The following is a 12,179-nucleotide window of genomic DNA, read 5'->3' on the forward strand; positions in this document are numbered from 1 at the left end:
GCCCCTTCCCCGCTCTCACTCTCTCTCTCTCTCAAAAATAGATAAATAAATAAACATGACAAAATAAAATAAAATCCTTAAAGAGGGAAGAAGTCAACAGCTTCCTGGCCCTTTCCAGGGATGGTTACAACTGAAAGCAAGATTTTCTGCATGGTGCGCATAGCCTTATAATCTCATTTGCCTGTCACACGGTAATGACCTTTGGCAGCCAGAGCACATGAAGAGAAAAGCTGTGTCTGTACCTAGCCTGGGACGAGTGAATGGAAGAAGAAGTTTTTACTGTTGAAAATGAAAGCATGTACTTTCACACAGCATTTAATAAACCCAAAGCATATTTGAATGCCAAATCATGGGTCAGGTCGTGAAGACACTGGACAGACACCAGCGTGCTATCAAGTTAAGTCGAGAATCATACTTAACCTGGTTTGAGGTCATTCCTGCGCAGTCCTGTTTTGTAGTTCCTGCAATGGGGCAAAAAGGAAGTGAGTCAGGCGTTTTCTTACCTTTGATCCATCAGTGGGACCTCTTGCCAGCACTCCGTCAATGCAATTAGTTCCTTCAGGTACTTCTCGAAACTTGATAGCGGTTTGAGGATGTAAGGAAAATCAGCCATCACCTCCTCGATGCTCTCTTCTTTCCCCGATGTGGTATTCTTTCCAGTGGCTGCATTAATAAAACTCTCAAAGATGGGCTGGAACAATGTTCTCATGGAATCTACCCACTGAGAGTTGTTCAGGGGAAATTCTTTTCTCAAGAGAGCTATTCTCCTTAACATGATCTGGACTGATTGCTCGAGTTGTTGACGAGTTACATTCGGAATCAGAGATGCGTTGGAAAACAAAGCTTCGCTCAGATCACCTGTTCCACCAGAGACCTCCCCAGCTGTCTCTATGGCTTTCAGAAGGTCATCTGGATGTTGAACCAATGTCAGCAACAGATTAAAGACAGACCTGTTATCCTTCTCTAAGTTACTCCAAAGAGCTTCCAAGGTGAGATCAATCGCCATTCTCAAGTACGTCCCTATTTCCGTGCTGTCTCGTGATAGCATTTCATCCAAAAACAGGATCACTTCCTGGGTTCTTTCCCATTTAGTACCTTGAGGGCAACAATGAGTGGGGAGTGGACGAGGGTGCAAGAAGTCTATCTGGTTGATGATACTACTTATAGGAACGAAGCAATCCAAAATTTCTTCCCATAGGTTGACAGAATCCATATGGAATATTTGAGTTGCGTTATTAAAAGCTACCAGAAGAAGCTCCATAGCCCCCAAGTTGATTTTCACGGAAGTTAAAAATTCAGCAATTTCTTCCGAAATATCAGAAAAGTCCTTGGACTGGTTCACATGAGAGAATGTGCTAGATGACGTGTTGACAATATCAGAGTCTTGTGAAATATTAGGTGTGACGCCAGTCATCCCAAAAGCCAAGTCAAGAAACGGCGTCAACAAGTTGTTTATCTTTTCAGATGGGAAACGGTCTACGTTTTTCAAAGTCATTATTTCATTCACAGCATTTCGAACACTTTGTTGCAAAACAGAATAGAGACTGTCAAAGAATTTCACGGTGTCATTGGCACTAGAGATGAAATGGGCTTCAAAAATAGTGGCCACCTTCCTGGAAACCTTCTGGGCTAGCCTGACCAGTTCCACGGCGGAGTTCACCAAGGAGGCAAGATCTCTCATGTCGGCAATGTCCCGCACCAGCAAGGTCATGGTGTCAGTCATTTCCAACAGGGGCTCCGGGGCACCACTTCCTCCACCAGCTCTTGAGAGAACACCAAGGAATCTCTTGGTCATTTCTAACGTTGTCCTGTTCCTTAGAGGGAATGAATTATTGATAAAGGAAAGCAGACCAGTGAGATTAGCAAGTATGACTTCTCGGAGTGCGGGATACACGTTACGGAAGCCTCTGTGAGGAGAGTGGGTGAGCGCGTCCATGAGCCGTGCTAGCTCTGTGGAAGTTTCTCTCACAAGCTGAAGGGCTGACCTGAGATCGTGATTGAGTTGGAAGAGGTCTTCAGAACTGTTCCCGTGGCGGAGCAAGTGACTCACAACCATAAGAAACTCCAAATTATCTTCCGACTTGTTTGTCCCCGAGGTTTCCCTTGGAAGAGCACTAAATAAATCTCTCATGAACTTCAGTCCTCGATGAATATCAAAATGAAATTGTCCATTGTCTAAAATAAACGGCCTTTGGATGAGATGATGTATAGCGTCCTTTAAACTTGAGAAAATGCTCATCAGTCTGTCGTCTTTCAAGATGGTAAGAAATTGATCCAGTGACAGAATTTCTAGAATTTTATCCTTTGGGACAAAGCTATAAATAAATGTGTTTTAATTTCATGTTCAGCCGTGGGAAGATTAAAACCTAGAGTCACATTTTGGCTGTACAGGAGCATCATGGGGGAGTCACACAGTCTGCAAGACAACATGCTAACACACCTTCCAGAAGGTGCCATTATGTGGCACCAAATAATGAAAAGGGTGGAGAAATTTCACGCATAGTCCCATCAGGATGCCTCAAACCTAGTCATTTCAAAAGGCACATACTTTGGCTTTTTAGAAAAGACAGGAAGGTGAAATCAATAAAGTGCCTCTCGCTGCAAAAGGGAACATCTTCCCGAACGTTCAAAGTCCTAGCAAATGGGTCAGATAGGTGATGGCTGTGATGCATCAGAGTAGCTAGGCTGAGCGACAGCGTAAGAATCTCTTTGCCATGAGCTGTGGGTCTCCATGAGTGACAGTGTCTTCCCTCATGACAGTGAAGGATAAAGGGAAGTGGCCAGTTTGCAGCATAAACACTAACCCAGGTGCCATTGGGAAGCGATTTTACAGGTGCAATTAAAGCCCCTGGTGAGTAAACTCTGACTCAGTAAGACAGGATATCGTCCCGGGGGTCTGACTTCATCGGTTGGAGGGCGTTCAGGGAGGTTGGAGGGTGTTCAGGGCGGGCGTTAAACTTCCCTGACCTAGCAACCCCAAATAGCCCCTGCCTGCCAGTCACCTCCCCTCACCCTTGACTGCCTCCTGCAGACAGTAATTTCCTCCCCATGCTATTCTGCCTGCTTCTAAGCGTGCCTTCCGGACGGCCCATTCTAGTGACTTTGCACCTGCTTAGCTGGCCACTGAAAGCACAGAAGCCAATCCTTGAATTAAATCCTTGTTCTGGTTCTATTTCTGTGGCTGAGCCCTGACTGACACAGACGTCACAGAATGAATTAGAAATTCCCTCCAGCCTTCTCACTGGCAAGCTTCGAATAGAATGAAAACAAAAACAAAAACAAAACAAATAAAAAGGATATATGAAAAAAATTTAACGTGACTCTCGGTTTTAAAGTTTTAGAATTTTGGGGTGCCTGGGTGGCTCAGTCAGTTGAGCATCTGATGACTCTTGATTTCAGTTTAGGTCATGATCTCTCTCAGTTAAGGGGTTTGAGCCTTGTGTCAGGCTCTGTGCTGACAGTGTGGAGCCTGCTTGGGATTCTCTCTCTCTCTCTCTCTCTCTCTCTCTCTCTCTCTCTCTGCCCCTCCCCTGATTGTGCACACGTTCTTTCTCTCTCTCTCTCCCTCTCTCTCTCTCTCAAAATAAATAAACTCTTTAAAAAAGCATTTAAAGTTTTAGAATTTCCTCAATTCCAAATATAAACATCACAGGAGATCAACTGGAATAAGAATATTTAAACCCCTCACTTGTGATGAGACAGTTAATACATCGATTCAATTATGACCGTGTATATGCATCTACATATATAAGAAATAGGGCTTAAGTTCCACATAAAATAGAATTTCATAACTATTTTCATAACCCAAGAATGTAAGAAAGCATAAGCAATTAATTGCCAGGGGCTAGGTTTCTATAACGTGTTTCCTACTTAGATGACAATCATCAAAATTATCTCAGCTTGAAACTTTAATAAAATGTCCTTTAAGACAAAATTCATGCCAAAGGTCACTCGTAGGTGGTAGGTACAAATGCTGTCACTGATGTTGACACGCTCAGGAAATAAAGCAGATTGTAACGTGTGACAACCGCATTTACTATACCAAGCAAAAGTAAACTCACCTCATCTCTGCAGCGATGTCTTTGTGGAAGGCCTTCAGCAGAAGAGATAGTCTGTTCTCAGAATTTTCCTCCAGTAAAAATGAGAAGAACGTTTGCAAAAGCTGTTCCATGAAATCCACTGCACTTCTTGGAGGGAGGATTATGCCGGCACCATTTCCTGAAGGAGTCTGGTTCAAGGTGAGGTTAATGAAATTCGTTATCTGAAGGTCAGTATCACTCGAATTTGAGGCTGCCTCCAGAGAACTCCCAGCTAACTTACTGATTGAATTAATTAGGACACTTTCAAAAAGGAATTGAACGAGCGACAAATTAGTTAGCTGCTCTTGGCTTAGCAGTTGTGTCAAATGGGCAACGTCAAGGTCACCTTCCCTAGAAATGGCTTTGAGAAAACCCAAAAAGGTAGCAAAATCTTTGATCCACAGAGCTGTATCATCAGTTGCATTCTTGTTGGCTGTCAGAAGAAATAACGTCTCAATCATTCTAGAGTCATGTTTGTTTGCACGTTTATGGAGCCAGTTTTTCATGCCCAATAGAAAATCTTCAATGATTTCTGATGTTTTCAGTGACAAGGACCCCAGGCTTTCAAACACACGGGCAAGTTGCAAAGTTATATTATGAACAGTCTCTGAACTGATCATTTGAATTTCTTTGTTAATTTCAGAAACCAGGTGTCTGATAGGAAAGTCGTGGCTTAGCTCTGTCATGATTTGTTCAACCTCAAGCCACAGTTCCTCAAAGTAAGAAGAGTTATAAGTCACTTCACTTGTTTTAGTAAAGCTTGGTGCTTCTAAACCACTGTCCGTCACGTTAGCATCCAGAAACATCACAAATGGAGAGTCTACAGAATGGGCACCATTTTCTAGGTGCCGATCCCCAGAAGGCAATTTCATGATCCTTTCCAAATTTAAGGAAATCTTATTTTGAACAGATGCCTCTGTGCCTTCGTTAATGTTGAGGATCTTGCTTAAATTGGCTAGTGTATCAAGAATCTTTTCATCTGGTGCAACTTTTGTAAAGCTAACACTTTTCAGTGTTGCTATGATCTGCGAAGCAACTTGCTTTAGGGGGCCGTGGGGACAAAGTTCAGAGATGCCACCGTTGCTTTGATTTCCAGAAGACGGGACAAACGGTAACACTTTATGCCAAAATTCTCGCATGGTTTTTACAAGTGAAGTTTGAACGTGGAAGACTTCGGACAGCTCTAGAAAAATGGAAGTCCAGTCCACTAGTTCATGAATGACACAGACCATCGTCCTAGAAATCTCCTCCTGTGAGCCTTCATCCGAACATTGTAAACCTCCACCCACGGGAGAGAGGTGGAGCAGGTCGAGTACTCTGGCCACTTTGCGATAAAAGGAAGAAGACGTGAGCTCGTGGGATCTACAGGCTTCTACCTTGGGATCTTGCCTCGATCCAGAAGTCGTGTGATTCCAGCACCAGACCACAGGAAGGCAAGTTAAAGCCTCGGAAAGAATTGCTGGTTTATCTGATATTAATTCCACCGTGTCCAAAAGAGTTTTTAACACAATAGCAAAGTCTTCCTTGGTGATATTTGAGATGCTGATGCCATGAAGGACAGTGAACTTGTAGACATCCTCGAGGATTTCTGTGATGTTTTTGTCAACTCCTCTCTGCAGGAGCTTCACAGCATGAGGAAGCACGTAGTAGGCGTCTACCACCGCGTTAACGTCATCCTTCGGGAACAGGCGTGAGAGCTTGAGCAGGTGATTGACATTCCAAGAATGTGAGCTGTCCACAAATTTTTCCAGCAAGCCAACAAGCAGGTTGGCCCCCAAACGGCCAGGACCCAATCTACTGACGTTCTTAAAGAAATCGGTTAGCGCTTCATTCATTTGTACAAGTTGGTCGACCAGTAGGTCTATGTCTGGCTTCTTGAGAGTACGCAGGAGAGAAGTTACCTTCTTGAACACTTGACTATTACCTGCATCTCGTGGAATGTTGTGAAGAACTGAGGGCGTCAGGGAGTTGAACACATCCCTCATCAGTTGGATACCAAGTCCTACAGCTTTCGTGATTTTGTGCGGACTCATTTGTGGTGGATGTTGGAGATCATAAGAGAAGTTGAAGGCAAGGTAACTGGCTAACTGATATAATGAATTGCCCAAGCTGTTGACATCCTTTTCTTTTAGACTGGTAGCAAATACGTTGAAAAGCTTCTCGGATGTAGAAGAGGAATCACTTTCTAGGATGTGAGTGGAGACAGCCTTCATAAGTTTCTGAACTTCCTTCCCCAGAGCTACTAAATGCAGCCAAAGATTTTTAAATCGGCTAGGTAAGTCATCTGACATTTCTTTGGGTCTTAGAACGAATCCAGTAAAACGTTTCCAGTGGGATTGAGATACAAAATCAAAGTCTCTTGTCAAGTTGTTGATAATCATCCTTACTTGGTCTGTGGAATCATTTAAAAGAGTTAATAAAATCTCTAATTTAGGTACCTTTTCCTCTTCAAAGACTTCAGTGAGTATCACATTTAGGAAATCGGTTACATTTTTCAATACAGTATTCACACAATCTGGATCTGACATGTTGAACGAACAATGAGGGTCCTTTATATTCAGCATTCCAGTAACAAGCTTCAATGTAGAGTTAATTTTGTTCTCTACATCTCTGAAACTCTTCCAAATACCCCGAGGATAACCTTGTGAAACACTGGAGTTATACATCATGTACAGATGGTTCATGATATCTACCCATGCAACGCACCCCTTCCGTCTGCTGCTTGTGTCCTCGGAGGAAAATGTGGAATTTAACATGGCCAGAATATGTAATGTCCTCTGTGAGATATTTACATATAATAAGCCATCTTCCAAAATAAACTCGGTAACATTTTGGAAAATATTGGCACAGGACAATAAATCTTGGTCACGTGACACATTTCTAAGCAATAACATTGTTTCTCTTAGCTCCTTGATGACACTTTCAAACTTCATTCCATGATTTGTGAGGTTATTTGAAAGAAAGTGATTTAACAATTGTACATCTCTGTCGATGTATTCTGAGGTATCGCTTAACTCCATGAAAACATCAAGCAGAGAATATAAAAACTCTCTGCTGGCATTTGTGTTTAATGGAAATGTCTTTAGCTGACTCAGGGCAGTCTCCATGGTGAAAAGGGATTTCTCTACTTGGTCGGGGTTAAGTGACTTTACACTAACTAAGGCATCACCCACTACTACCCAAAGATCCCTGAGACTCAAAAACTCATCCCAATCATGAAAGCCATCAGCTTGGGTTACATTTTTAAACAAATTCAGTATGAGTCTGGCGGGGTGGTGGGTAGGAAACATTCGTTGGCAGCTTTTAGAAACTTTCACATCACCTTCCAATTCATCCAGAAGCTGAGTGAGGCCATCATGAAGAGGAGTGAAAATATTCACGCCAAACTTGAATATCTGAGATATGCTTCCCCAGATATCAGTCCACATTTGGAGCCACGAGACGGTGCAGCGAACAGCCATTAACTCATTGAACACACTGCCATTCGCGGACAGGTTTGAAAGAATTTGTGCCCATGGAAGAATAAATGAAGACCCTCTGTCTGTTGAATAATTCACGGAAGAAACGTTTTTACTATCCAAAGCAAAGCATTCATTACCCAAAAGGGCTTCTACTGATCCGTTGAAGAACTGGCTCATGTACTGAAAGAAAGAAATACGGAAATCCTCGTTGGCCACGAGCAGCTGTTTGAGACCTGTCAACGTAGCATGAATCACTTCCAATTCGGGGCCCTGTGTAGACACCAGGGATCGGGCCTGAAGTTCCAAGTAGTTAAAAAATGAAAGCAACTGCTGACAATAAGATCCCTCCGAAATTCCCTCGAGAACCCCTGTTGTCTCATATAAAAATGCAAATGCTTCACTGATGTTCTGGAAATGAAATTGCTTTATGATATCCAAAATGTGTTTTGAGATTTGTGCAAGGGAGGGTAGCAAAGAGTCTGTGCCCTGAATGCTCAAGAATTCAGACATGGATTGGAACCAGGAAGAATAAATCTGCAGAAGCAAAGCTGAATCTTTGTCCTGGAAGACGCTGAGATAGAGCTGAGTCAAGATTTTAGCAACTTCTCGTTTTTCAGGTTCAGGAAGGGCTGAGAAACGCTCAGACAGGTTCCGTAAAGCGCAGACTACGTCCAGAGCCTCTGAGACTTGGCCCTGCCTCAGAAATCCGAATTCATAGAGGCTGCTTAGGACCGTTTCACATAAATGTACAAAGTCCATTTTCACAGATGGCGATGGAGGCCAATCTGAATGGAACAACTGAGAAAAGTTAAAGCTTTTGCTAAGAACCCTCTCGTCTTCTGGAACAGAAAAGTTAAGACCTGTAGTCAAGGTCTCCAGTGTGTCTCTTTCCCCTTTTGAAATTCCATCCGTCCACAACTCCAGGAGCTTGGGATTCATTTCAGAAAGTACTAATTCCATAAATCTCAAAATATCATGTGATTCCTTCTCTGTCCAGAGACGTTCAAGAGCTTGTGCTCTTGCGATCACTGCTTTGCCAAGTTCCAGAAGTTTCTGAGTATCAAGAGCAGATGGGTCTCTCTCTAAACTTCTTGAATGATTTACCCACAAATGGCTTGTGTTCAGAAGAGTCTTGGTGGGAGATGGGCGGTCACGGGACTTGGGAACCCGGGGCGAGTCGAAAGGATTAGGCAATAATTTCTCCAGAAATCCCACCAGCGATAAAAAAAAGTGCATTTGCTCGTCCTCCGGGGAATGCAATCTCTTTTCCATCAGGAGAAGTTCCTTGGAGGAATTCAAGATCCTAAAAGATTAGCAGAATTGTTTTAGTATCCAAAAATAAATTAATAAATAAATTCAAGACAAATTCAATTTATCAACTTTTCAGGGTAATACTCAGACTTATTTAGAGTAAAACATAAATGAAGGATTTACCACACAATGTAGGGAATTAAATTAATGTGAGCGCTGGAAGTGTTTTACAAATCCAAAATGCACATACATGTGTTTAGCTTAAAATCTGCTTCCTGCACCAAAAACAATGGATTTTAAGTTACTTTACTCCACGATTTCACATGTAGGATTGTTCAAGGTAAGTTTGCTGTGTATGCTGGAAAAATCTCAGGTTTTGATTCCTTATAGTGTCTCACAATGTCTTGGCTGTAGGCGGAGTCCAAATGGCAGAGTGTGTCAGAAACCTCCCCCTATGATTTATGGATGGACGACTGTTGGAATTGCCTGTTCCAGAAGCAATTCCTGTGTTCGTTAAACAATGCTGGCACTTCCCACTATTAGAAACTCATTAATTTAGATAGTGTACTTTCTCTCCAGGGGTTAACTTGTAAAATGCAAGGAGTTCTCAAAGGAGCAACTCAGGGGTTATGACAAAGTCCACACTCGCAAGAGAAATCCACACTTGGAGGGGAGCCTGGGTGGCTCAGTTGGTTAAGCGTCTGACTTCAGCTCAGGTCATGATCTCACGGTCCATGAGTTCGAGCCCCACGTCAGGCTCTGTGCTGACAGACCCTGGAGGCTGCTTTGGATTCTGTGTCTCCCTCTCTCTCTCTGCCCCTTCCCCACTCATGCTGTCTCTCTCTCTCAAAAATTAATAAACATTGAAATAAAAGTCAGGGGTGCCTGGGTGGCTCAGTCGATTAAGAATCCAACTTTGGCTCAGGTCATGATCTTACAGTTCCTGAGTTCTAGCCCTGTGTCAGGCTCTGTGCTGACACCTCGGAGCCTGGAGCCTGCTTCGGATTCTGTGTCTCCCTCTCTCTCTGCCCATCCCCCCCTCATACTCTGTCTCTACCTCAAAAATAAATAAACATTAAACATTTTTACATAAATAAATGAATGAATAAACGTTAAAAATGTTTTTCAATAAATATAAATAAATAGAAGTCCTCACTTGGGAAATGTACTAACTTCCATTAACTCAGGAGCTACCTGTCCACTTTATATATATTTATATGATTTATATTTATATCTGTGTCTATATTTATATATCTATACAAATTTATATTTATAAATATATTTATATTTATATTTATATAAATATTTATTTATTTATATTTATATCTATATCTGTATTATATTCATATTTATATTTATTACAATATATAATATATTATAATAAATATTTATTATAATATATATTATTTATATATTATACAATTATATATATCTATATTATATATATTATTTATATATTATACAAATTATATATATTTATATTATATATTAAATATATGTTATATATTTATATATTTATTTACATATATTTATATATATCATATAATTTATATAATTTATATATTATATATAATTTATATATGTTTTTATATATTGTACATAATTTATATATAATTTATGTGTATTTATATATTATATAATTTATATATAATTTATATATGTTTATATATATAACTTATACATATTTATATATTATATATAATTTATATATTTTTTAATATATTATATATAATTTATATATATTATATATATTTTACATTTAATATATAATATATTTATATATACTTATTATTATATATTATATGTAATATATATTATAATACATACATATAAATATACTATATAACATAAATATATAATGAATATATATACACAAATATATATTTATATATTTGTTATAAATCTATATTTATTTTTATATGATTATACGGCTGGAACAGGACATGGCCCAGGGTTTCTATTTCCAGGCCCAGTACTCTTCATACCCATCACGATTAATGTCCATCCTTATTTTTATTTCTTCACTCATTCATTAGGTCAACATCCAGTTACCGAGCATCTATCATGACAGATACTATGCCAGCTGCTCTGGGTCTACAGCTATAAAATGAAACATGCCCTCGGAGCATAGACAGACGAGGTTTACTGCTGTCTTTCTAGGGCATCTAAATATTTGAGACTTTCCGGAGAGTAAGGTATTGTAAATCCAAACTGAACAAGGGACTGACTCTCTCGGGGGTGTGTCCTGTGCTCTTCCTCCTTGGTCCACTAACCCCCGAGATTTAAAAGTTTCTTGGGAGTGACAGTTCCTAGGTCCAGAGAAATGTTGAAGAACGGCTCTTGAATTTTGCTGTGCACCTGGAGAATTTCTTAAATCTACAGAAACCTGGTTCCTACACACAGTCAATGTCTAGCGCTTCTGGGAATTTGTATTTTTAGCAAACTTCATAGAATAGGTTCCACTCCTGAGTCTGAAAGCTATGCTCTAATGCAAAGCTTCTGTCCCATCTCTTCCCAGCACACCCATGAACAATAAAGTGTGCTTTAAACTGTACATAATATTCAGGGCACCCGGCAGATTCAGTCAGTAGAGTAGGCGACTCTTGATCTCAGGGTTGTGAGTTCAAGTCCCACATTGAGTGTAGAGCTTACTTAAAAATAATAAATAAATAGGGGCACCTGGGTGACTTAGTTAAGCGTCTGACTTCGGCTCAGGTCTTGATCTCATAGTTTGTGAGTTCAAGCCCCACGTCGGGCTCTGTGCTGACAGCTCGGAGCCTGGAGCCTGCTTCCGATTCTGTGTCTCCCTCTCTCTCTGCCCTTTCCCCACTCATGCTCTGTCTTTCTCTCTCTCTCTCTCAAAAATAAACATTAAAAAAAATTTTAAGTAATAATAAATAAATAAAATGAAAGACTCATGTTTTTAAAAATTAGAGAAATGGGCTCCATAGCTCAGTGGTTAGAGCACTGGTCTTGTAAAAATTAGAGAAATAAACTATATAAAATATCCATAATTATACATAAAAATTTCTACCACAATGCATATGTCAAAGTAGCAGGATAGCATATAATCTGGTAGATTTAATTCCAAAGATCACTTCTCTCCTCAAAAGTCTCCAAAACTACCAGAATCTTAAATCACTGATGCCATGACCCAAGCAGGCAACTAGATGAGACTATTTTCCAAAGATTGCACTTTTTGGGGTATCTATTGTAACTCATGCTTTTCAGAGACAATTTTACTATTTTCATCTGTTTTTCTTTTCAAAATCCGTGGAAACATGAGTCATATACACTCTATGGAGCAAATGTTTATTGAACACCTAATATGAAACACTGTTCAGTAGCCAAATAAGGAGCTCACATTCTAAAGCAAAAGCATTTCCTA

The 12,179-nt window shown here is 40.3% G+C and overlaps 1 protein-coding gene across 1 annotated transcript in view; it reads right to left on the reverse strand.

Moving 5' to 3' along the window:
- ABCA13 (ATP binding cassette subfamily A member 13) overlaps positions 1-12,179 on the reverse strand; it is a 395,455-nt gene that overhangs the window by 298,799 nt on the left and 84,477 nt on the right. The window contains exons 17-18 of the mRNA XM_086697122.1: positions 4,062-8,843; positions 504-2,315 (exon numbers count right to left, since the gene is read on the reverse strand). Of these exons, the coding sequence (XP_086553248.1) occupies positions 504-2,315; positions 4,062-8,843 (6,594 nt within the window). The remainder of the gene's footprint in view (positions 1-503; positions 2,316-4,061; positions 8,844-12,179) is intronic.

This window comes from Puma concolor, chromosome A2 (genome assembly GCF_028749965.1).
Source record: "Puma concolor isolate L17-30 chromosome A2, mPumCon1.1.hap2, whole genome shotgun sequence".
Lineage (NCBI taxonomy): Eukaryota > Metazoa > Chordata > Mammalia > Carnivora > Felidae > Puma > Puma concolor.